The sequence below is a fragment of the Sphaeramia orbicularis genome, chromosome 7 (genome assembly GCF_902148855.1).
Source record: "Sphaeramia orbicularis chromosome 7, fSphaOr1.1, whole genome shotgun sequence".
Classification (NCBI taxonomy): Eukaryota; Metazoa; Chordata; class Actinopteri; order Kurtiformes; family Apogonidae; genus Sphaeramia; species Sphaeramia orbicularis.
This window is the reverse complement of record NC_043963.1, coordinates 31052398-31079429: the sequence shown is the minus strand read 5'-3', so window position 1 is coordinate 31079429 and position 27032 is coordinate 31052398. Positions and strand designations below refer to the sequence as shown.

At 40.7% G+C, this 27032-nt stretch overlaps 2 protein-coding genes across 6 annotated transcripts in view; both read right to left on the bottom strand.

The window, feature by feature from the left end:
- Nucleotides 1-10346, bottom strand: part of slc2a4rg (SLC2A4 regulator) — a 36980-nt gene extending 26634 nt beyond the window's left edge. For both annotated transcript variants that reach the window (XR_003935837.1, XM_030138679.1), the window contains exons 1-2: nucleotides 9840-10346; nucleotides 7909-8144 (exon numbers count right to left, since the gene is read on the bottom strand). Coding sequence is in view for 1 of the 2 variants with exons in the window: in XM_030138679.1 (XP_029994539.1) it covers nucleotides 7909-8144; nucleotides 9840-10109 (506 nt within the window). In the remaining variant the exon portion in view is untranslated. The remainder of the gene's footprint in view (nucleotides 1-7908; nucleotides 8145-9839) is intronic.
- Nucleotides 10347-16000: 5654 nt separating this feature from the next.
- LOC115422937 (uncharacterized) overlaps nucleotides 16001-27032 on the bottom strand; it is a 49479-nt gene continuing 38447 nt past the window's right edge. For 2 of the 4 annotated variants that reach the window (XM_030139572.1, XM_030139571.1), the window contains 7 exons: nucleotides 26721-26775; nucleotides 26475-26565; nucleotides 25946-26361; nucleotides 25305-25469; nucleotides 24291-24446; nucleotides 21979-22116; nucleotides 16001-16796 (listed from right to left, as the gene is read on the bottom strand). In XM_030139572.1, the coding sequence (XP_029995432.1) occupies nucleotides 16278-16796; nucleotides 21979-22116; nucleotides 24291-24446; nucleotides 25305-25469; nucleotides 25946-26361; nucleotides 26475-26565; nucleotides 26721-26775 (1540 nt within the window). In that variant the 3' untranslated portion in view covers nucleotides 16001-16277. The remainder of the gene's footprint in view (nucleotides 16797-21978; nucleotides 22117-24290; nucleotides 24447-25304; nucleotides 25470-25945; nucleotides 26362-26474; nucleotides 26566-26720; nucleotides 26776-27032) is intronic. The other 2 variants (XM_030139574.1, XM_030139573.1) reach the window with 2 other exon arrangements.

Sequence of the window (27032 nt, the reverse complement as noted above, 5' to 3'; positions counted from 1 at the left end):
TTATGGTGAACAAAACATAGTGTCAACACAAGCTTGTATATATATTGTGACCACGGTTTTGATTTCTGGTCAGAAGCGGATTGAGGCAGATTGGATGCCGAAGAGCAAGAGCTGTTTAACAAGAGACTGGGACAATACCACTGTCTATTCTGTACCAGCTAAACAACACCAATTTTATACATTTCTCTGGGTCAAAATGCTGCAAATCAAAGTAGCAATTTCAACATCATGAAAACATATTTGTATTCCTTTGCCCTGGAGCAGCTACGTGTTGCTGGGGTTATTTGGACGCTGATTAGAACTCTGCCCAGCACCTGACTGAACCGCCGCACACACTCAGTGCGTTGTACTGTGGCATGTTGGTGCTGGAAGTCAGCAGCACTAAAGATTAAGAGAGGGGATACTTTCTACCTCTCCCTAGGCCGGAAATCTCCATGTTGTCTTGGCAGCGGTCAGAGAAGTCCAAGAGTATGTGTGTGCTGCTTTAAAAAAACTACTCAAAAAAAGCCTCCCCTACCTACAAACACCTTTGTACACCCGTCCATCATACACAAACAGTGTTTACATTATGTAATATCTTTACATTCATCAAGTCACACCACGGTCAAATAAAATAAAGTCTTTTACAGTTGGAAAAGCTGTGTTTGGGCCTTTAAGTTTTTTTCAGACCTTAATTTTAGATTATTTCCCTCCGTCTTTTTAAGGACATGTGGACACTTGCACAGTTGCAAAACAACATATTTAGGATAGTGAGGTTTAACCGAGCGGAAAAGAGGAGGTATGAGATAAATTCATCTTTATCTAAACATAAATTTATAGCTGTCGGGAGGACACCACAGATCCCAAGTTAATGGCTGAAAAAACAAACAGTGTGGATATAAAACAAGAAGCTGTCAGCCTCCTTCACCCCTCCCTCCTCTCCCACTTCCACCAGGAGGACGAATGGACACCAGACAAAACCCTGCACAAAGGGAATGTGTAACTGTATGTGTAGTCAACACCAAAGTTAAAGCCGCAACTGACTCAGCCATTGCAAATAGTGTAGTGTGATACATGATGCAATAGCCAGGAGGTGACTAAAGAACAGTTATTAACAGCTCAGTGTTAAATGAAACCTGACTAACTCACCGTGGCTAAAGAATGAAAAATATGTGTGTATAGGTGAGAACAGAAGAGAAAACAAAGTAACGGGAAAACACAAACAAATACACCTGTCACAATAATCATGCCATATCGCAATTAATAATAATCATGATTATGTGAGGCCTGTGTAAAAACAGCGGATCAAAACTAACAGATTATACAAATATATTTCCTCATTTTTTCCACATCATTTTCAACTGTTTGACTAGTGTTTTGTCAATGCCATTGTCTTACTGTTTATGAATCTTCTGCTATGAGTTAATGGAAACAAGACCTGGTGTGGTTTATTTAGATTTTTTTTTTTTTTTACCATAATCCAATATTTCAACAATGGGCTTATATTCAAGTCTTGTCATATTGATCATGTTCAATCTTATATGGAAAAAAAGCAAACAGAAACATCATTCACTTTATATGCTCTGAAATCCTGTGCCAATGAATGTGTGCCCTTCTTCATGAGTTCAATAATTAAACTACACAGACAACTAGACTACACTTATATTACACTAATGGCATAAAACTACCAGGTAGAGGGCAATTATTTGTAAGACAATTTATTGACAACTCAAAACTTGACATTCTGATAGGTCATCAAAATCTAGATTCATAGCATGATTGATGGTACTTCAGTTGTTCTCAAATGCCATTGATGGGTATGGGGAACTCTCATTGTCCCCACTCACACAGCCCTGCATGGGGCCTCCAAGCCCACGTATTCTCCTGGGCACACAGAGAGCATAAGGAGTTTCCAAGACTCAAGGTGGCACTGGGCCCAACTGTTCTTTTGGTTTTGGGTGTAGGGTGGTTTAAAATTTGTTTATTCAAGTTCAATTGTGTAAGTCTACTGTATGAGATTTAGCTCACTGGCAATTGGTGGAGATTTTATTAGTGCACTGATTTACTCAATTGTCAAGAAAAGCTCACACCAACACTTAACTGTGTCAAACAAAATGAATTGGAATGCAACAAATCCAGTACAGTGCTTCCTCAGCCAAGTAAAAACACAAGGCTATCAATAATCTTTTAATCACAGTGAGGTCATGGACATCTGATGTCCCTCTGGATACAGTTAAAACAGTAGAGTATTCACCATGTCTTACATAATGCAATAGTGAAGGGGCTGAACCAGCCTCATTGAAATTATTGTATTTGAGATATTTCTATTTCGAGAAAAAACATAAACATACTTTCCAGAAATGAAAATATTTTCAACTCGGTGTTGAACTCTAAAACACAGTAAATGCTGCTATTAGAAGAGCTACAGGCTGTTCAGCACTACACACACAAAGCATCAGCCATTTCTCAGACTTCTCTCTGTTTGCAACCTGGACTGAATTTCACTGCTTGTCATCAGCAGACCAGGATGACTTATGATAAAGTTGTGCAAGACGCTGTGTGTGTGTATGTGTAATTGTATGCAAGGATATTTATAAGTGCAGTGACTGAGAGCAGGAGAAAGCAAAGCCCATAAAGTTAAGGCCTTACAGAATATTTTGAAAATACTTACAGTACTCTCAGCCACCAAGCATGTGGATTTGGAAGCCATCTGCAAATTTCCTGGAGTGTTAAGCAATACATTGAGAAAAATTTCCTAGCGCTTTGAGCTGATTAATCTATCACAGAGAGAAGTCATAAAACAGGCAAGATAAGCTTTGTCGTTATCTGCCATTTAAATGTGTAATTATGTTACCTAATCAGGCAATGTGATTTTAAGAAAAATTGATCTTTGAACTTGCTAAACAGTGAAGAAATATTTCTCACCAAAATCAACCCTTGGCTCAACAACTAATGTCTGCCTAATTTTCAGTAAATCTGTGAATTCTGAGCCAATAAAAACACTGTGAATATTCCAGTTATTTTATCACTCTCCTGTTTGATGAACAGAGTGGACACGGTAAAAAGTATGAAGACTATACAACACTATTAAAAACATAAGCTAAAAACACAAGCTTTTCTGGTCAAAGTTTGATGACCATATGACAGATGAGAACTGACTGTTTTCTATAGAAGAATGGAACAATCTTTCCTGGCAGAGACTCTGTATTGTTCTGGAGGCTTCATCTCCTCTGGATTTGAGTAGGATTTACCCGTCTTTCTTTAGACAGAAGGGCAAAGGTGAATGGGTCACAAGCAAATGAAAATGGGATGTATGGAACAAATAAAAGACAAAAAGGAAGGCACAGGCATTTTATGAAGTTAAGTTGACGCCAACATCTCTGCCAAAAACAGATTTTCCTAATTGCATATTTATACTGCATATATCCTGTATATTTGTGATTTAACAGTGGAAATATATTTCATTAATGCCGTTGCCATAAATGACAGCTTTATAGACAGTATAAAAACAATACACTCTGACTTCACTGAAATTACTTTTTAGACACCCGAGAATGGAAAACATGTCAAAGATAGGAGAGGGGGGATGTCATGGGAGTGACAAAAGCTGCACTAAATACAAGAAAGATGGTGGGATGGAGTGCATGAAAGATGAGAAAGGTGGGAGAGGGGTAGTAGACAGACTGGGAAAGCAGTAGAACAGCTGCTGGTTGGAATGAAGAGTGGGGTAGAAGGACAGAAAGATGGACTGAAAGGAGGGGAAGACAGTTGACTGTGGCATCTCTAAATGCTACTGAGGCAGAACAAGAGGCCTTATGTAAGTATCTATTAGTGTGGGTGAGCAAGCGATAAAGCATTTTACTGCAATGGTGCCAGAGCTGCACAACAAGTAGTTTCCTTCCCTCTGGATAAGTTTCTTTTTTCTATCCTCAAGGCATCCATATGTATAAAACAGGCTGTAGACAGAAAAACCAGAATTAAAATTTATAATGTATGGATAATCAATGTATAATATGCTTTCCTGTTCCAGCAAAGCAGACTTTCCAGAAAACTTTCCTTCATGCCTCCTACTCTTCTCCTCACTTTTAATTCTGCCTGTATTCTTCGCTGCATAACAGCAGATAATTAATGTTTCAATATGACACTTTACACACACATGCTCATATTTCATACATTAGTGTGAGGTTGTTCCAGAAGCACTCATTAGTGTTAAAGAATGAACGATTCACAGTCAGCCACAAAGCTGTAGCCTGAAAAAGACAGATTAAATTAAAAGATTTTGTTCTATGATACTAGATCCTAATTCCTCCTCCGTGCACCACCTCTACAGAAAATATCCAATGATAGATGATGAGCTGTCTGCCACGGTCGTCTGCGGTCATAAATTGTCTATGCAGCACATAACCCAGATTCTGAAGCTGACCTGACAAACGTGACAGATGCCTGCTTGCGTCCTGATCTGACCCTCCCCACTAGCATGACTCCATTCATTGAGGATGACCTTTCACCCCTGCCTGTGTTAGTGCAAGAGGTTTAACCGTTTGTGTTCTGGAAGGAATGAAAGGCTTCAGAAAATATGGATGTATTTCAATGATAAAAAAAAATCATGTAGGTAAATTTGATGTACATGAACAAAAAACACCTGACAAAAAGCAGGGTTTTTTGCTTGGGAGGCCATGTCAGCAGTTTGGTTGTGGGTTTTAGACAGACGAGACTAGAGTGGAGGTGGGCGGACTTTGTCTGATTCTGACCTTCAACAGCCGGCTGTAATGTCTCCTTTGGGAGAACAGTATTAGTAGTAGGGTGGTTGGAGGGGGATGGAGAGGTAGCCGGCTGTGCTACAGCCTGCCTGTCTTAACGAAACCCTCTTGGATCTCTTAGCAAACTGAGTCAAAGGCTGGTCGGTAATTATGGTTAAAAACAGAGCTTTCTTTTTCCTCAACCACTGACCCCCACCCCCCACTGCAGTTGGTTGCTCTGGTGTCTTGTTTATGCAGACTCAGTGTTTTCTATTCATGTTACTCCACGGTGGTGACAGTGCACCTGACCAAGGACAGATAAGAAAGAAATGCATTCAGCATCAAAACAAAGTACACCCTCCTCTCTTTAGTTCTCAGACCTCCTTTTCTATTCATTCAAACTGTTCTTTATTCTGTTATCAGTGCACTGAATCTCATGTTGATGAGTATTGACAGGCAGGAGCGAGCTCTGCTTTAACAGTGTGAAACAAAAGAAGACTTAATCAGGGATGGACATGAAAAAGACAAGGAGCAAAAGACCGTTAGGTAAGGCTAGCAAGATGTGTGGTGGAAGTGTTTAAGCATATAGTTTAGCTTTGAACATGCCAAAATGAATAGGTGCATGAGTGACTAACTGTATCGGTTCTTCCTGCACAATATGTCCAGACTTGTCTGAGGGATAGTGACTTTGTAGAATTTGCAAACTGACAAGTCAAAGTGTAGGAGCAACATGTTGTGCATGAAGAAAAAAAGAATGAAGTGGTTAGCAGATATGCTACAAAGGTGATCAACAGCTTTACTGCTAAACTCTGCTTAAATATAATCCTGTAACACAAAGGTAGTATTATCTATACTGGAGGGGAGTAAATGAAAATAAATCATTTTATTGACATTATCCAAGGAAGGGCATAAAATCTGTGTTACACCCACATACAGAAATGAGACAGCAGTTAAAACCTCAGCATATTAGCCAAAACTTGGAGAAAAACAGTGTAATTATGTCATATCTGGTAAGTTTTGGGAAATTTGTAAAAATTGCAAGTGATGAGTTGATCACCCAGCACTTATAAAGAGGTTATTATATCACATGCAACTATGTCTGGATATATAAATTAAACATTAGCAAATTATTTTTAAATAATAAATATTGGCTGCCAGATATGTGAGAAAAACTGGTGTAACAAGGGTGAAATACTTCCAAAATGCAGACATTTTGTTGTTAGTGTAACAGATTTATTTGCAAAAAGGATTTATTTTGAAGCACAGGCAAATAATTTAACAGGTTACATATTATACCTGTTAGTAATCAATAGATTTTATAAGTTGTAACATTTTTTTAGCTGTGTGTAGATCAGTTAGGTTAGTCGGGTAATTATCAAAATGTTCCCATAGAGCCAGTAACTCCGTGGAAAATCTAAATGTAAACTATTATTACACTAGTTGGAGTGGGTTTATGGACTGTGTTTTAAGTTTTCCTACTGAAATCGCCAAATATGAATAATGCCATTCAGTGTTGTCTAAAAATGTTGCATGTCACCTACTGCAAAACAAAAGCTAAGTTGAAGAGTGTAAAAACAGGGAGTTAATCTAAAAGGTCAATGGAACAACAAAGAGACCTGGCTAATATGGCCAAACTGTTATATAATATGATGCAACCTCTTTTAGCAGCTGTGTAATGTCAGCTTAGAAGTTTTGTATGTGCAGTTTGCTGAGATAGCAGTCAACAAACTGTGGAGAAGGGATGTTTTAATTCTGGTTAAGACCTGGATTGGGAGGTGTCAACAGCAGCTTGTTTGTGGTGGGCAAATGTGCAAACACTCAAACACTAATAGACACACACAAGAACTAAAAACAAGAGCACTCTGGTTTAAAAGCATGTTCAGTCTTGCATGGTCCCCAGAGACACTCCCAAATATCATACATGACCAGCAGCACGTGAAGTTCACGTGATCATAAAAAAAAAACAAGGAAGGGAGTTCAGAGTGCCATTCAAAAGCCAAAATCCACACCCTGCCTACTGTCAAGCATAGTCTAAGCAACCGTATCCTGCTTTGCTGACTGCTTACAAAAATTAAATAAACACAGATCTGTAAAAATGAAAAATCTTTTAATCATCATGTTTCTGAGCTAATTTAATGAATTTCTCTGAAGTCTGTAGACTGTACTATAATGCCATCAGGTATTTTGCTAATGTGTAAATGTAGTCTGGAAGACCGACAAGCCTTAACAGACAGTAACCAACAGTTGTGTAAACTGGATTAAAGCACCGCCTCCAGCCTCTCCAGGCCTTCTCCTCTCTTATATAATCATGTATCCGTGCACTGGGCTTGTCCCTGAATGCATTGGCTGCTTGTTCTATATGAACAGCTTATGCATGTGTTACAGACTTGTAAAATAAAATGTCCTGCACAATACAGTGTGTGTCTGCATCTGTGGATGAAAATGTGTGACATGGTAGCAAAACCCCCACCTAAAGCACAGTACATAAAACATCAAACACAACACAGCAGCACGCAACAAAGCTCATCTTCCTGCCTGAGGCACAGTGAGCATGTCACACTGATGCACCCACTAAGCTGTCTGTCACAGATACAGGGTCAACATGGACAGTTTCAGGCTCAGGGACAGTTATGGAGGACACAGACACTTCAGCTATAAGACCTTTCTTCAATGAAGTATAATGTCTTTTTTAAAAACAATCCATACCAGCATACTGTTATTATTTCTGTCATTTGTCAAGTGAATGTAGTTTTTGTCCCTCATCTCAAGCTTTGGCACTCTTATGGCATATTTCAAAACTATTCTTGATGGAACACCAAACATGTGGTCAGTTGACCCATACGCCCACACACCATTCACGACCAAACCACTGCATGGTTGTAGCCAGGGGGTGAATTCCACTTCTAGACAAGACTTTGTAAAGGTTAGACGAGTGTGGAGTATGAAAATTGCCTGGGGCAGTTATTTTCATACATGCCACAAATTCAGAGTCAAATTAGCTGCTGGATTGGACACATAAAAATAGGTCTGATGATCAACAGTGTGTTCCCTACAGGTTCTGGACAATGTAAAGCAAAATGACATCAAACGGCTATGCTGCTATCACATAAACATAAAACATTGATAGAGTAAAAACAAGGATGGATGGAACAGAGGTTCATGACCACAAACGTCCTCAGCCTGTCTGTACCTGTTTCTAGGGACTGGGATGTGGGAGGAGGGGTGAGGCTGTCTCTCGGTTGGTGGTACGTTCTGCCCTTGTGCTGCCCTGAAGTTGTTGGCCAGCTCTGCCTGTTTCCCTGGGTTCCTGATGTCCAAGTGCATGAGGCTGCCTGGCATCTGCCCGTTTATACCCGGGCAGTGAGCGGGGCTTGCCTTTTTTAGGACCCCATTGGAACCGGCATCTTTTTGGTCCCCCAGGCCAGTCTAGGAAATTAATAGAAAAATCATAGTACATGTCAGTCAAACATTATTGAACCCATTATTAGCATCTGTATATCAAGTACATAATGTCAGGTGATAAACAAAGACTGCATACTAGTTCAATCACATTAACTCTGATGGTTTATGCTAACAAAATACTAGAGTTTCGACAACGCATTAAAGTACCTATAGGTTATTGTTGTTTTCCAGGAAAATATGAGTCAAACATGAGTTCTCCTGCCTTTTCACATGTGTGAAAACATTTTTAACATGATTTAAATGCAACTGTAAGTGGTGCAAAAACAAGTAAGCCAAGAAACACAGTGCATATGGATTAGAACTGTGGCAATAATCAATTTCTTGTTTGCTACTCAATTAATCAATGAGTATTTTGATCACCATTGGTTTGAGTAATTTTTAAGGGAAAATTCTCAGATTTCATCTTCTTTAATGTGAATATTTTTCTGTCCTCTTTCCTGTTCTGCAATAGTGAACTGGATATATTGGAGTCCTGATCAAAAAAGACATCTGACTCACTTTTTCCTGCATTTTCTGACATTTTATTGACAGGACAATAATTTGGTGAATCAAAAATATAGTCAAGGTATTAACTGATGCTGAAAATAATGATTGTCTGCAGCCCTAATAAGAAATACCACGATTTCATTATTGATAATTTCCTATGGAGTGTGGCAGACTAAAAATGTTGGTGCAGGAGAACATTTTTAGAACTGATGAAGCCTTTTGGATCAGAGCTGAAACGTTTTCCAGTCAAGAATAAAGTCCAGTTACTTGTAATTCAACCTTTCAAGGATTAACATGACCTGGAAGACTGAGAATATACACAAACATTTTGCTCTGTTTTATTAAATGAAACAAGTCCAACTGTTACTTGATATTTTTCTTCATATTCATAACTGGGGATGTAATAGTTACAAAGGCTCCTCTGTGCCAGCATGTCCATAAAATAGTCAATAAACCAGTTTTGTATTAAATTTCTGTAAATTTCACACCATAATAGACAAGGTAAGATCACTTGGAAACATGAGTAACCCTACAAAAGAAACACTCAGGATCCAAAAAGGCATCTGGAAATGTAAGAGACCCCAGACTAAACAAGCTAAAACACAGTGTAAACATAAAAACACAACTACAACGTGTATTTATTAAGAAATTTTAGAAAACGATTTAGAAGTATTGAAATCTAGCTGAGTGCAGTGAGGAGCCGGGACTGTGCTGTGCAGTCAGGAAGCTCTGTCTGTAGCTCCACCCAGACGTTATGGGGGAGGGGGATGGCTAATAGTTTGAAGTCCCTGCCCCCCTTTTTTCTGTAAACTTTGCAAAGCGATTGAGCCGCCATTTAAAGCGGTTTATTTCCGACGTACACTTATGCGCGAGCGCTGACACCAGTTGGCGAAATAACTGACGATTTAAAGAAAAAGGAGTGATAAAGCAACACTACACACTCGAAACAAGACAATATACAGCAGCTGCAATGTGGTGTAAACGTCACAAACGTTTATGCCGACGTGCGAATGTAATAACGGCGAATAAAAAACGGTGTACGGTGTCAAACTTATCATTACACGGCGTAATGACAGGTTAGCATTACGTGCTGATTTAATGTACGCTACGCCGCTGACTTTGCCGGTTAATGGAGTCGCTGGTACAGTTAAACACAAGCAAAACGACACTTACTTTTTCCATGTCGTGCAATATTCGACCGCCCGAAGTCAGCCCGTTCCCTTTTGGAAAGCTTTTCTCGCTTTTTACCTCCGCTGCCAAACCGCCGTCCATTACAAATTTGTAAAGGACGGAGCCGTTTGTGTACGCCGGCATGGGACCACTTTTATCCGCCGTGGGGACCCTGCTGTCGCGGAGCACGGAGCGGCCTGCTCGGCAGTTGAAATCCGCACCACCACCCCTTGACCCAACCGAAGACTTGTCCAAAATATATCTGGAATCCATGTTTAGACAGGGTGAGTGGAGACTAAAGAAAGAAAACCAGCTTTCTATAGATTTTAGTGCAAATTGCTGGAATTAGATACATTTATCAGGATTGTCGTGAGTTGGTAAGTATTGTCCGTGTATGTACTTCTATCTAGTCTACATGTAAAGTTTGCTACCGCCGCCTCCACCACCACTACCCAGGATATCCAAAAAGCCGCCCGGTCAGGAGGATAAAAGATTGTTTTGCCTCTTTCCTCCAAAAGAATACCACGCCCCCTCTGGCTCGTTCCTATTGGTCCGCTGCATACATAAACATTTCACTCTGGCACGCGTCCACGGCGAGGCAGCCTGTGATTGGCTAAAGCAACCGTGTCAATCACATTTTTCTGCTCTCGTCCAACTAATGTGGGTGGAAGGGGAGGGGGCGTGTCCTACAGTTTACCGGCCGGTGTCTGCCGTCGACGAAGAGCCGGCCGGGCCTGAGAAGCAAGCAAGGGAGAGGCACACGATCTGCAGGCCCCGACCGATAACTGCGCACTTACATTTTTCCGCAAATAAAACTCTAACTGAACGAACCGTGCTCTTCTAACACGAACCACACTGTGCATTCAGTTTGTATCAATGCAAATAACCCCAAAACGTCGGAAATGTTTTTACCAGATAGTAAAAACATCTCTTCAACTCACTATATTTATGAATCTCTAGAAAATGCATAAATTGCATGCACAAGTTTGCAGTTTTCAGTTCAGATAGCTGTAGATCCTAAAATTGGGTCCACTTCCTGTTTGTAGAATGCACCTTTAAGGATGTAGCAAGTGCAAAATATATGGCATGAGTTGTATATGTAGTTTGTCTTCAGTGATAATATTTTGTTTTATTTTCAGTTTTTGGAGTCACCTGATTCTGTTTTATGCAGCCCATTCACAATATTCTGCAGGTCCAATCCACTTCTTGTTTATTGCTAATTTTCCATGTTATTGTAAACCATATTTATTGCAAACTACTCTTGCTACTGTGAAGCCACTACAGATCTGTGGCAATGCATTCTGCAAGCTTCATACACCTGACTACCATAACATTTGCTTAAATTAATTTGTCACAATGACTGCAATCAAAACACAAACACGCATGTTATGTGCCACTTTATTAGAAAAGTAAAAACTCACTTTAATATTTTATGAAGATTAATATAAAACATTACAATCTTTTGCATATCTGCACTGTCACACTATATGATAATATATTTATTATTTTTAAACTAAACCCTGTGCTTCAAGAACATACAACATTGGCTACAGCTGTCACAGCAGAATTGGCCCATAATTATATCTGAAGACAATTAACAAACAGCATCTGTATCTGCATGGAAAGCATGAAACATTTTTGCATCCACAAAGTACAATGTGTCTGTGATAACCATCATTTTTTAAACAAATATACTGTATACTGTATGTTACATTGAAACAACATCAGAACAGCAACAGAATATTTTACACATTTACATCATCATACTGTATTTGTTTGTGCAATGAACATCTGTCTCTATCAGTGTACAACAGTGTCCAACAAAATATATCAGATCAGTGCCTTCTCTCAGGATAAAGAAAATGTGACACATAAAGTGGCAGCCAGAGAAAAAGGATTAAGTGTGATTGCAATTTCCAGCCAGCATTGTCTACGGGAAGCCTTAACAGAGCTTGTTAAGCATCTCAGCTGTTAGCCATTTCTCATATCAGACAGTAGTTGAGCCGTTGGTGCATTGTTGATATCGGACTAGGGTTGGCTTGACCCAGAGCCTCTGCCCCCTCAACGGCCATATCACTCCCTGAGTCCCTCAGAACTGGACATCAAAGGGCTTTTCTCTGCACAGCGAGGGAGAGGTGAAGCAGAGAAAAGAGAGTTCTGTGTGGGTTACTGGAGGATGAACACAGCTGGGGGAGGGAGTATATGGAAGGCCTGACCAAGGAGAAGCAAAATGTGCTTCCTCCCCTAAACTGAAACGCACTTAGCTTGATGTTGCAGTGTGAGTGTTCCTTTGTGTGTGTTTGTGTGTGTATGTGTGTTTATGTGTGTGCGCACAGACTCATATCAGGAGGAGGAGGGTCCTTTGGGTCCTTGTCCATTTGCAGTGATCCTTATCCAGCTTTATGCTAGCTGTTCTTCTTCTTCTTCTCCATTCTCCACCTCTATGGCTCTTTTTTTGCTTCCCCCCACTGGAGCTGAGGATAAACAGCGCTCTCCCCTTTACTCCCTATGACATGTCTCTATCTCTTTTACCCTGCCATCCCCACCCTGCCCACCCACCCACCCCACTTCCAAGTTGCTGCTTTGGACAAAACTGTATGCTGTGTTGCATCACACGGCAAAAAAAAAAGAAAAAAGAAAAAAGAGTACAACAGAAAAAAATAACAGATTAACGAGATCAGTTAAGTACAACAATATTTGTTTTCATCTCCATATATCAAAGCATGCACTTTTTTGATCAAGCAGGAAAATTGCACCAACAACATATTTTCATGGCAGTGGCATGAGCTATTCAACCAATGGCATTTTCAGTAGGTAAGAAAAAATAAACAGTGCAATTAAATACAGAGTGCATTGTTTTTTACATACTTTTTGACGCAGTTGCATTTGTACATATAAGTTAGTGACATTATCTTAAGCCATCTTTTTACATGGTCACCCTGTCTCACAGTGAGATCATTTTAATGTGTACTTCATCACTCAGCATGTGAGCAGTTTGTATACTTCTTAACCTTTGATCTCTGTGTGCTTTTATTAAGCCTCAAAGGTGATATCTTCTTCCTCTGTTCTTTACAATAAATGTTCCTGAAAGCTACACAAGAAAGATGTTGTTTGTAATGGAGAAGAACTCAGGGCAGTGGCTGAAAAGGAGGGAGGGGAGAGGGCGAGGGGCAACCTTCCAAAGGACACTCACTAATAATTTTTTTATTTTTATTTTTTTATGCCTAGCACTTTATTTTCCTTGGAGTCCAAATGTCTTGTTGCTATTTCAACCACCAGAGGTAACTCAAGTGAGCAACAGGGAGCTCCTGGCTTTGACTTGAGACCATGAAAACAAATCAGCATTAAGCTCGGAGACGCCTTTTATAGGACTATAATGTGCTATTAAGTGCAAACAGTCCTGCAGCTGTCCAGTACAAAATTACAAAGGTCATAAAATTTGATAATATGAACTGTGCCAAAAAGACATAGGATATTAACTGCAAAGGATGAGGCGCCTTATATTGTTTTGAACATAATTTCACTTCCTTATTTTTCAAAATATATTCTTCTCTTGCTGATTTCAGTAATACAGGAAAGGTCAGAAAAGGTCTCACATTATGAAAACTGCCATCCGTATCACTGGGGAAACTTGCACAACCCACTCCATGCCCCTGACCCCGATCACTTCACTCAAGCGTGACTCACTGGAAGTGTGTGTATTTGTTTGGAAATGTGTTGGAGTATCTGATCATGCCTCTGGATACAGATGTTTGTCAACTTCCACAGTAGGTTTTTAATGAATTTAACAGCTACTTAAGAGAAGGGTACATCACTGAGTCAAACACTCTGTAGATTTATTGTAAGTGCTAAAGTCAATCCACACCAACTCATCTACGACCTCCCATTTGATATCATGGATTGTTTTCTAAAGTTACTACTTAATGGTGTCAGAAATTACTTCAGAAAGTTTTGAAATAAATAAATAAATAAGTGTGTATTGAGTTAATGAACTAACATTACAATTCTGTATAGATACAAGGAACAAAACAAGCCACTGCAAACTGTAACTTACAAATGTCCCAATAAATGAACCCAATAAAAAACAGGACTAGCTATCACACAGAAATCCCAGTGGATGTGATATCAGAGCCAGTGAATATAAATTATGGGATATTTTCAAAACTGAGCAAAACTGAAAGAGGATATATATATATATATATATATATATGTATATATATATATATATATATATATATATATATATATATATATATATATATATATATATATATATATATATATATACAATGAATAAGAGTTTGACATAAAAATGTTTAAATATTAAAACCATTGTTTGGAGATATACAAAATCTGTATTTTTTTTCAACGTTTGAAGCTATTTTTAGCAAAATCTGTGGCAGTGAGTATTAACGCAAAATCAAATAACATTTGCATATAATAATAGTATGAATATAAGATTTTGCTTAGATTATATTATTTGTTTTATCGATATCATTGTGTAAAGCTGTGTCATCTTGTTGTCTTGTTCTGTTTCTGCAGCTTTCCTTCTTGTAAATAGGGTAGCCATAAATAAACTGTTGTTTCAGCCTACACCTTTTTGCCCATGTTTAATATAGAAATCCAAACTGTATGTATGTATATATCATGTTTTGTTATATGGATGAATAAATTACTACTGCTACTACTACCACTGTTAATACCACACAGAACCTAAAGATTACCATTAAGATTAAACAAAACATGTTTACGGCTTGACTTACTGGATTTTCATTTCATTTACATGAATGTGTGTTGCAAATTATCCTTTGGGTTCCTTAACCCATAAAGATGCAAAACTCCACTGGCGACCAAAACCATTTATTGATCTAAAATGCTTAATGATTTCTGATCCACTAATCCCATCAATACATGTAAATAATTGTTATAAAATGCAGTTTGTCAGCTTTTCATGGTCATCAGATATGACCCATTTGGACGTTCAGAGGCTCTGTAGTGAACATGGAAACACTGTCATCTTCTACAACATTGATTCACCAATAAAACCCATGGAGTAGGATTAATGACAGTGGACAGACACACTTGATTTTATGTTTAGTTATTGAAATTTTTGCTGATAAAGTCACTTTTTTTTTTTTAGTTTTGTCTGTTTCTAATATAATTATTTTCAACTTTAATCTGAGCTTTAATGAACATCTACATGATCAGTATATTAAATGTAGGAAAATACTAGATTCACACTGAAAAACCATAAAATTCAGAGGATAATATTATAATAAATGATGTTGATAAATCACTTAAGAAAGGTTAAATATAAATATAAATATAGAAAAAATTTTTTGGAAGTGCCACCAAAGGTGCAGTGGGTCTTTATGGGTTAAACCCCTATATACATTTCAACCAAATCCAGAAAAAAATCTGTAAATGATCAAAATCGGCTCATAGATCTAGATAAATATAGAAAAAATTCATTTGTAGCATACAGCTATACGATTCTGCGGGGTCCGATGAACTAATATAAGTTTTATTAATAAATTCTCATGTGATTTTTCTTCAAGACGCTAATGACACACACTGGGAAAAGCTATGAATCCTGGGTGAGATGGTATGGATTGACTCAGATGCTAATAGGCCCGCAGGTACATTGATTACAATTTGTGAAACAGGGACAATAACCTTTACTTACCTCTGCATTTAAAGTGGCTAATTATAGGCCTATGTTTGAACAAAGCTGTCTGCCAGGCAACAGGCCGGTGTGCTCAGAGAACCTGTTTCAGATGTTTGCTTAGGGAGAGCTGAGCACCACAAATCTCTGTGACATCCATCTGCGTATGTTACATAAGTCCCCATAACATGAGGCATATGTGTGTGTGTATGTGTGTATGGGTGACAACAGTTAACGGTGTGCCTCATACTCCAGATACAGCCAGTTTCCTTGCTAATTTACTGTCTACAACTTCTCAGATGTGTGTTTTGTGTTTTGCACATTGCATGCATGTTTCTTTTTTATTTAATCTAATAAAGTATGTTTTTCTCAGGTTGTGAATTACATCACACATCTTTTAAGAGTACAGTGTTCATATAAAAATAAAGATATTATGGAAAAATGATGCACAGACAGGTGAGTATGACACAGTAAGTTGAGGATGTATATTCCGGTTTTCGTTCTTTTTTTTTTTTTTTTTTTTCTTAAAACATATTTGGTCCACATTTGGGCTGGACTAGGCTTAGGCTGGTTCTGAAATACAGACCAAACAAGGGAAGTCTGAACCTGGATTGAGACCCTGTTTGTACCTGATGTCAACACAAAATGGATCTTCATGTTGTTTGTCTGTTGAGGGTCTTGTATCTATGTACAGCGACCTGGTGGCCAGTGAACAGAGAGGTCCCTTACGTGACTCTGTACCAGTGGACCCTGGACTCCGCCTTCTTGTCAGCCAGCTACAGGCCGGTAACATACATCTCCATCCCGTCATTAAAGGTGAAGATGGTGGTGGTGCTGGAGCTACTGGCCCCTTGTTTCACGTCGCTGATGGTCTCATAGAAGTGTTCCCCACCAGGCAGGCCTCTAGCGGGCAGTGTGCTGGGTCCTGAGCCTTGAGGTGCTGCTGGTGCTGCCTGCTGCGGTTGTGGTTGCGGTTGCTGCGCCTGCTTCTTCCTCTTCAAAGTGGCATTACCCCCAACTGTGCTGTTATTGGTACCTGGCTGCTCACGTTTCCGGTGGCTGTCGATAGTCGCGTATGCGGGGTCTGATTCGGGGACCGCACATGTGGACCAGGACCTGTCCCCTACCGGTTCATAGCAAGGTTCCTCCTGAGACCGGGTTGGACCCTGAACCCCTCTGCCTCTGCCTTTGCCCTTATCCCCACCAAATGAGCGTGGGAGGGTTTTTGCTCCGTTGTTTTCCATGGGAGGTTTCTTCTTCTGAGTTTTACACACAATGGAGTAAGTGTCTGCAATCTGAGAACACACACAGGACCAGAGTATGGTATCAGTTAATGCTCCTGAATTACAGTACAGCTACTCTACAGTCAGTTCCTGAAATAGAACATGATTGTTTTTATGCTTCATTCACAGCTTTATTACTCCAGTGAACATCTATAATCACAACTGTTATCTCACATATGCTGTAATGTACAGGGACTTACATCACAGTGTCACATTGGAACATAATGCAGCTAATTTTGTGTGTGCAAATGTGTGTGAGCCTGATTTATGTGGGTGTGTGCACAGTAGGTTGCGCATGTGTTGACAGAGCTTGTTCTGTGCTGTAACCTGACCTATTTTAACGGGGTGGGATAAGACCGAGTAAACTGTGTTATCAGTCTGTTGAGGTCTAGGCAGAGCGGCAGTGGATAGACCTGTTAAAATTTCACCACAACTGCTCTGGCAACAGACAGCAGGGTATGGTGTGAAAGATCTGGATAAAAGCCAAGAAAAAAAAAAAACTCCTCCCTGGTGTTCATTAATGGACTTTGCACACATGTCATTTGCTCTGAATGAAGCATGTATGTGTGCTTTTGTCACTGCATCTGCTCCAGTGTGACTTGCAGGTGTCTGCTCATGAATTCACATATAGCACATGAAGAAAGTGTATGCTTACAGTGGACCTTTTACGGCTTGATACCTACGACTTACACAAAAGGCATGTTTGAGCGCTCGTGGGGAATTTAGATAAACTAGTGTTGTGACCTCTGGCATTTCTGTGTCAAAATTCCACAAGAGGAGCACAAGAGCAGAGGATTGTGGGATATGGTTGTGTTTACCTTCCCTGTTCACACCCAGATCAGCAGCTCTGCTCTAGTAGCCCAGAGAAATACAGGCTAAGTAAACTCTATAGCGCACATACTCACAAATATGTCATGCTTTCACTCTGCTTCAAAACAACTGAAACCTGAGAGCCGACAGGCAGAAAGCAGGACTCTGTTTTCTTTGTTTGTTCACCCTGACATTACTTTCATGGTACATTTCCTTTACATGTCTCATATAAGATAAAGAATAATCAGACTGTGTGACTCTCTCTCTCTCTCTCTTCTCTGTCTCTCTCTGTTTCTCTCTCCCTCCCCCTCTTTCTGTCTCTTACAGACCTCTAGCCTCAGATATACCCTTCCCCCACAAACCTCTTGTGTGACCTTTCTGGATAAACACAGACCCCAGCGTATGCTACAAGTGTGTTTTCACAATGTGCACTCTTTGTATGAGCGAGTGTGTATGTGTGTTCATTTGTGCATGCAGAATTTGCAGCACTGTGCAGCAGAGGAAGGAAGTCACAAGATGATGGGGATTTCAAAACTGGGCTGCAGCTGTTGAGGAAGCCTGTGCATTGTATGTTTTCTTTTCTCCTCCCTCTTCTCTGCTCCTTTCTGCTCAGATACTGCTTCAGCTTTCTGCTCTGACCGAGGTTTTAAGCAAAATTTAATTTTGGCAAGCAGTGATTATCCATGGAAACACAATAGTGTCCCTGCAACGTCTCTGTAGCCTGGACATCAAAGTGCTTGCGTAGGAATACGCCTTATTATCTCCTGAGAGAATTCACGTCCGCCATAATAATCACTGTATACATCCCTTCGTCAGCTGATGCAGCGGTAGCCTGTGAAGTCATCAGGTCCACCACTGCTAAACTACAGACCACTACAGACCCACCATTTCCTGCATGCTAATGATAGCGATGCATACACAACCACAGCCCCCACCCCCTCAGCAGATCAGACAATAACCTAGTCCTGTTGGCCTCGAAGTATGTCAGGACTGCATCATGACAACAGAAATTCTGTGAGAACACTACCATGCCCTAACAATAAGCCACAGATCACCAGTGACCTGAAAGCACCTCTAAACAAGAAGCAGAGGGCTTTCAGGTCTGGAGACAGAGAGGAGCTGAGGAGAGGCAGCATGAACTCAGACAGACACAGAGGACATGTAAGGACACATACAGGAGGAAGCTGGAAGCCGAACTCCAGCAAACAATGTGAGGGGCATGTGGACAGGAACGAAGCACATCACAGGGATGGAGCGAAGGACGGACAGACATAAGAGAGCCTGGACAGAGCAAACCAGTTAAACTGGGTTTTTAACAGGTTTAGTTCACCTTCTGTCACCCCTCCAACGCCCCCTGACACCTACACACCCACACTGCTCCACATGCTTCAACCCCTCCCCCCTCACTCTCCCATGCTGCACTATTCCCCCTCCCCCTTCTCCACTGAAGACAACAGCACCCTCCCCCACATGATGGTGATTACAGGCCAGGTTTGGAGACAGCTGGAGAGACTTCACCAACGGAAGGCTGCGGGTCCTAACAACATTTGCCCCAGGATACTGAAGACCTGTGCCGGCCAGCTGTCTTCAGTCCTGAAACACCTCTACAACCTGAGCCTGAGTCTGGAGAGAGCACCAGTGCTGTGGAAGATGTCCTGCCTTGTTCCTGTCCCCAAGAAATCAGATCCATCTAACCTGGTCGACCACAGATCAGTAGCTCTCATGTTGTGAAGGTCCTGGAGCAACTGGTCTTATCCCTGCTGAGGCCACAGGTGAAGACATTTCTAGACCCTCTGAAGTTTGTGTATCAGCCCCATTTGGGAGTTGATGACGCTGTTATCTACCTACTGCAGTGAGCTCATATGCACCTGGATGGTGGAGGAAGTGCCGTGAGGATCACATTCTTTAATTTCTCCAGTGCTTTTAATACCACCAGCCTCTGCTACTGGGTGAGAAGCTGCAGGTGATGGATGTCAGTACTTAGTGATCTCCTTCATTACTGACTACCTGACAGGCAGGCCACAGTTTATCTATCTGGGCAGTGTTCTGTCTAATGTGGTGGTCAGTGGTACAGGAGCTCCACAGGGGACTGTGTTTCCCCTTTCCTCTTTACCTTATACACTACAGACTTCCAGCACAACTCTGAGTCATGTCATCTGCAGAAATGTACTGATGACTCAGCTGGTGTGGGGTGTACAAGAGAGGGAGAGGAGGGAGAGTACAGGAAACTAGAAGACAACTTTGTGAAGTGGACTGAACAAAATCACCTGAGGCTGAAGATCAACAAGACCAGAAAGATGGTGACTGACTTTGGGAAGAAGAAGACGCCTCCACAGCCATTACAGATCGGGGGGAGGCTGTGGAGGAGGAGGTGGAGGACTACAAATACTGGGGGGTGGTGATCAGCAACAGACTGGACTGGAAATCCAATCCTGAGGCTGTATGCAAGAAGGGGATGAGCTGACTTTCTGAGTTAGCTGATGTTGGAGATCTTCTACTAGTCTGTTACTTACCAGTCAACGGCCAGTGAAATCTTCTTTGCGGCTGTTTGAACAATGAACACTCACCACCACACACTGGACACACTGGAGCATGTTCTCCAACAGACTGTTGTTCGGCAAATACAGGAAGTTTTTTCTGCCATATGCCATTTCACTTTACAATAAACTCACCTCTGTCTGACCTTTTAAACCTGGTCATAAACATATTTCCACAATGCACTTTATTGATATGTATGCACATTACAGTTTATTATTGCACCTTACTGTTTGAATTTGAAATGTTTCTATCAGTTGTCTTTTTTGATTCTAATTTATTATGTATAGTGTGGTTGTTCTTGTATTCTATTTTCACTGTTTGTCATGCTGCTGCAGCACTACAATTCCCCAATTTGGGATCAATAAAATCTATCTATCTATCTATCTATCTATCTATCTATCTATCTATCTATCTATCTATCTATCTATCTATCTATCTATCTATCTATCTATCTATCTATGACTAATGCATCTATATGTGATCAACTTCACGAATAACAAAAAATGGCACATGTTTCCAAACAGTCTGCTAGCGGTTGATATTCATGTGGTAAGACATGCTTTGTGCAATATGATTGGCTGGGGAAGGCAGCGCCCCCTAATAGCCACAAAGGGAGTGGAGCAGAAGGAGCGAGCGCCAGAAGAGAGGAGGAGATTTAGGTGGGAGTAGAAACTCAACACCTTTTGACGGCTGCAACTGACAAACTCCAGAGGATACTAAGTATATGGGCATGCTAGGGCAAAAACAAAACTTCAAATGGAAAAACTCTAAGCATCTAAGGGAGAGAGAAAAAAGTTTTGACATGAAAAATGTCACAAAAGAAAGAAAACGAAAAGGAGAAGAAGATTGCAGAGTTCAGTTAAGGCCAACTGCTCTGCATAGCTGTCTGATTTGCAGGGGAGGGGTTTAACTCATGAGCCCAAACAGCAGAGACTTAACCCTTTAATCTCCAAATACAGGCTCCAAACTCCTTGTCTCAACACAGGCTTAATGTAGAAACTTAACAGAAGCTAAAACTTGTTAGAACAACTGTTTTACTTATCTGTTTCCTCCTACAATAACTAAAAATAGACAGTAACTCTGAGATTATCCCTTATCGCATCATCTAAACAATGTGAGTTTTTCAGTTTGCTAAAATAAACTGCATGAAGTTATTTTCCAGCAACAACATTTAGACAATCTCTTCTGTCAACTGTTTGATACTTCCTCAAAATGTATAAGGTGTGTCCAGCAGGGACTGAAAGGGGGTCTGAATGTGGAGAGGTGGGGGTGGAGTAACTGCATGTGTGAGCACATGTGGTGGATTATGTGACTTGATTGGCAAGAGTAGACTTCCCCCACTCACCACCAGACCCTTCCATATATAGGTCAGCATTTTGGCCTGCATTTCAGTCATGGACCAATTGCATCTGTGTGTTGGCTAAGAAAGCCAAACAGTCTTTAACAAACACCTATATAAAAGCAAAAAGCCAGAATTTATTTTTCTACAGCATGTGATACTCACTTTGGGTCTGTCTGGTGTGAGGAGCACGGCAGACAGATACATGAGGGTGGGGGTTGGGGCATTGGGGTCAGGGTTCAGACAGAGAAGGAGGGGGTTGGGATGCTGGATATAAGTAACATAACCTCTAGCTGTAAGCAGAGGCCTTGTATGACAGACAGGTCACAGGGCAGCAATGTTATGAAGGTGTATCCAATCATATGGGTGCCCCAAATGGTAAACACAGCCGACACAAATCAGAGACCTGTTCACTTAGACGTCTCCCATTAGTGTTTCCGGCCCCCTGTGGAGTGGTCTCCCCCATCTACCATAACCACACATAAACAAACACAGACATATATGTACTACCTCCTTTGCAGTTGGGGGTGATGGGTGCCCCTGTCCGTTCTCTCCACGGAGCGGAGGTGGGTGTAAGGTGATAATATCATCATCCTCCGGAGGCTTCCAGATGTACTGCTCCCCATTGCCCATGAAAACTGCCTCCTGGTGAGCAAAATCGATTAAGGAGCTCAGGCAGGTATTGCAATTATCAGATCAATTACAAGTCTTTTTCCAAAACTAAATCATACAATTAAAGACAAATGCTGTAGCAATTATGAATAGTAAGTTGTACAGTGCCTACAGTGTGTGTGTATTTGCTGGTGTTTCTCATCTGGATAGTGAATTGCAGAAGTTTTTATTTGTTAGAGTTGCTCAATAGGTAAACAGTGACCATGTAGCACAGCATAGACCCGTGATGTATGTGTGTGAATGTGAGTCTGTGACACACACTTGTTTGTTAAAGTTTAGGGTCATGTTAGGTTTGAATTAATAGAAACTTACAAGCAAACATTTCCGTTTGTAGCATATGTGTCTGTTTCCATGTTATCTTTCTGTGTTACGTTTTCCGGCTTATCTTGCAGTCCAAAAGTCACTTTTTTAGTATCACAAATCGAAAAAAGTGTACAGTGGAATCACTGCCAAAACTGCTCTGAGATCAGATCTTAAGTAGAATCAGATGCTAGTGACATAACATAGTCATTGCCATTATCATTTCCCTTTCCAAATCAAGTCCGCATATTTTCAAAAACAATTATTCCTGGAAAGTCTGTACAAAATTAGAAATCACCATAATAAGTAGATAGTGCTAAGCTGAGTGGGAAAGCTGTGTAAGTATCAGTGAGTGCTTCTACAGCTGTTGAATTTTTAACTCGAGTTAATCAGTTCCTCCTTTCTCTGCGACCGATTTTCCACAAGGTTTTATGCAAATCCATTCAGTCAAAGATATCCTGCTGACAGAAAAACTGACATATAGAATGCTTTGCAAATGACTCACCCCTAAAGCATTGGTCACTACTGTAAGAATTTAGGTAGGACATTCTGTGGTAACACCTCTCACCATGTTGGAAAATGTGTTTATTCAAAATCATCATGTTCCTTTCACTTGTGTATATTTGTGATAGCGTTCTAAAAAAGAGAACAAATCTGAAAAAAATGAGTTTTTATTGAACAATTAACTATCACATAAGTACATCGGCTAAAATATATCACTGCTGGTGATCAAGACCAATTAGAAACCAATTAGAAAGCATGTAGCGTAGTGGTGTGTGCACATGCGAACAAGGCTGATTAAAGTTTTATATGCTCCTCCTGTGCAGAGAGAGTGAGTAATAGATGCTGGGGCAGAGTAAATGGCTTCAATATGTGAACATTATTTATCTCCACACTGGCTGCTGGCTACCTGTTAGCCGTTTCTAGATAGACTTGCTGATAGATTCAACAGGAATACACACACATATGCACACACAAACACACACACAGAGGCAGCTCTTGGCAGCCTGCCAGACTCTTACATAATCTATCTTTCCACTCTTTACTCAACCACTTTAATACTGTGGTACAAGCAAATGCGCTGAAGAAGTACACACACACACACACACACACACACACACACACACACACACACACACACACACACACACACACATATGCACACATGCACACCCACTATTCAGGATTTAGCATGTGCAGATTAAAAGTATAGGTCAACAACTGAACTGATCCACATCCTAAAAGAAAATTGTTTAAACAAACTTATCAATCTCTTTAAATTGCTGAGACGAAGAACAAAGTCATCTGTCTTATGCACTGCCTAAAACACACACACACACACAAATCTAACAATTCACACATATGCTTAACTAGATGTATATGCCAGCAAACCACAGGAAAAGCTGATTACCATCTGATCATTGTCCCTCCATTTCCTTCTTAAAACTGTCCTAACTGCGTCCTTGACTGTTTATAAGCTCATTGCAGCTGGTGCATGCAGCCCTATCATGATTTGCAAAGACTGATATAAAATATGTTAATAACAGTGCCACAGAAAGATAGATTTGATCCTTCCTAATTTTGTTTGTAATCAAAGCAAACACTCAGCAGATTCTGTGTTATTATGCATACACATATAGTTATGAGTATTATAAACCAAAGTACAAATGTCTTCCAGGATAATATAAAATGTCTGTAGCAATAGTAGTGTGTGAGTCTGAACCTGAAGTGTGTTTGTGGACATCGCCCTCTGTTGGTAAAGAGGCAGACTTACAGCTGGGACACTGTGATGGCTGGGTAATACAGTGCACATGGTTGATATAGAGAATATTGATCCAAAGTTTTACCTTTGGGAAGGAGTGTAGGTGAAACGGCTCCAACGGCTTGCGTGGAAACTCTTGACTGCGATGGAGCGGAGGAGCCGAGGGTGAATCACTCACGCTTGACTGGCTGTCTGACTGACTGTCGGCCCCGTTATTTTCCTTCCTGTTTGTCTTGTCAACCTTGAGGTATTCAGTCCCCAGTGAAAATATTACATACAAGGTTTTCAGTCAATGACCACAGTACAAAGTCCACATAATCAAGCACTTTCAGACTTCTCAGACATGCCAGTGGAGTGTTTGACGGCAACATAGAAAACTGTATGTTGAGATGAATATTTAGTAAAATACAAATGAATGACACTGCATTTCAGTGTAGAAGTTTAATCCTGGTGTGCCCTGAATGCAGCACTGCACACAACAACACCTTCTTTATCAAATTTGTCCATATACAGGGTGGGGAAGCAAAATTTACAATGAATATTTAGTTGTTATTTCTCAGCTGGCACTACGTCAATTGTTTTGAAACCAAACATATATTGATGTCATAATCATACCTAACACTATTATCCATACCTTTTCAGAAACTTTTGCCCATATGAGTAATCAGGAAAGCAAACGTCAAAGAGTGTGTGATTTGCTGAATGCACTCGTCACACCAAAGGAGATTTCAAAAATAGTTGGAGTGTCCATAAAGACTGTTTATAATGTAAAGAAGAGAATGACTATGAGCAAAACTATTACGAGAAAGTCTGGAAGATACTATTAAAGAAGAATGGGAGAAGTTGTCACCCGAATATTTGAGGAACGCTAGCGCAAGTTTCAGGAAGCGCGTGAAGGCAGTTACTGAGAAAGAAGGAGGACACATAGAATAAAAACATTTTCTATTATGTAAATTTTCTTGTGGCAAATAAATTCTCATGACTTTCAATAAACTAATTGGTCATACACTGTCTTTCAATCCCTGCCTCAAAATATTGTAAATTTTGCTTCCCCACCTTGTACAAGAAGAAACATATGGAAAAAATTATTCATTGTTACCTTTCTGAACTTCCGTATAGAGGCGTACTCTGCTCCTCCTGGATCTTGGATGGCCAGGGAGTTGACGGAAGAAAGCGGGGATCTATTGACCCCATTTGGCCCATTACCTCTCCCTGCCATCGGCCCATTAATGGTGCCATTTCCTCTGCCGTTCCCTCTCCCATTCTGGAAGATAAAGACAAATTTTGCATGAGTTAACATGTCAGCTACAGGCAATATCTGCAGAGATGCATTAAAAAGGAAATTAAGTTGATCACTGATTGAAAGTATGCTAAAAAATTCAACTGAAGACCTGCAGATTAGACAGCAGATATAATCAGGATAAGAACATTATCTTAAAAAAGTAATCTGTCATAGCTGTAGCAATAAAAATCTGCAGGTGACACATGTTAAAACCATTAATATTTTGATTATTTTGTGTCTACATCTTGAAATCTGTAAGTACAGTACCTCAGTTTGATATAAGCAGTAAAATACTAAGCTTTTATCTAGATCAGAAATGGACAAACAGCTCCACCTTGTGGGAACCTTGTTGCCCATGAATATAACGGAAGGGTTAAAGGCAGTGATATATAGTGCATGATATAAACTAGTTCTATAGGGTGTGTTTCATCTTAAACCACATGTTTGTGTATACGTACATTTCCAAGCCCGTTTCCACCACGGGCTCCATTGGCCTGAGCTGGGGGGCTTTGAGCGGCTCTGATTGTAGATGGAGTGTTAGATGACGTAGGAGGCGAGGAGGAGGGCACCTTAGGGGCAGCATCCCCTTCTCGGACACCGACGCTCTCATACAGGCCATCGTCCAGGTGGTGGGTAGGGGTGGGGTTGTTTCGTATGCCCACCTCTGTGTAGGTGTGGTCTCTGATTTCCCCTCCGCCTACTACTCCCCCTCCTCCATCTCCTCCTATTTCCCCTCCACCTCCCTGACCAGATCCCTGGGGATCGTCAGGGATCTGGGGAAGCTGGCGCCCATGGGAAGGCCTCAGGTCCGTCTGGGAGCGTCGACTGTGGAGGAGCAGGAGGTCCATACTGGCTGGACGGCTCTTACTAACAGCTGCACAAGCATTGGGGAGAGCAGAAGTGGAATGGCTCAGCATTGTACATCACATCATTACAGAGCTTGTTATCCTGAGGACTGTTAAATACAAACTGTCACTCATCACTTACAGTTTCCATTGCAGGGAAAGCGGTTAATCTCATGCAGCCTGGTGTCAGATTTGCTCATGGAGTTGAGGTTAGGATGCCGAAGTGTACCCTGCTGTCACACATATACACACATGGTAATAGAGGCATAAACATATGCATGTGCATTTGCACTTATGACAAGCTATGGGAGGGAGGAAAAATACAGGGAAAAGAACAGAAGAGATGCAGGCAGCAAAGAAAAGAAAGTAATATGAAATCATGTCTCACCATATTTACAGACGTCCCTTTCTCTCCTGCTGGAGGGTGCTTGCTCTTGCTTTTTCTGACACAACATCAAACCGAGGAAGGTTGACAGGAGCCGGTGGACAGAGAGAGGACATACACACACTCAGAGCAGATAGATACTATCAGCATCCAACTATGGTTAGGGCATGAAAGTCCTTGGTTGATAACAAGAGCCCAGTCAAACAGCGAGAAGAGCGTGACTCAGGTTTTTGCAAAGCTGAAGATGTCCTTCACTGAGAAACTTTTTTTGTTTCTTTTTAGTCTTGGTATGCTAACAGCACTCAAAGTCACTAT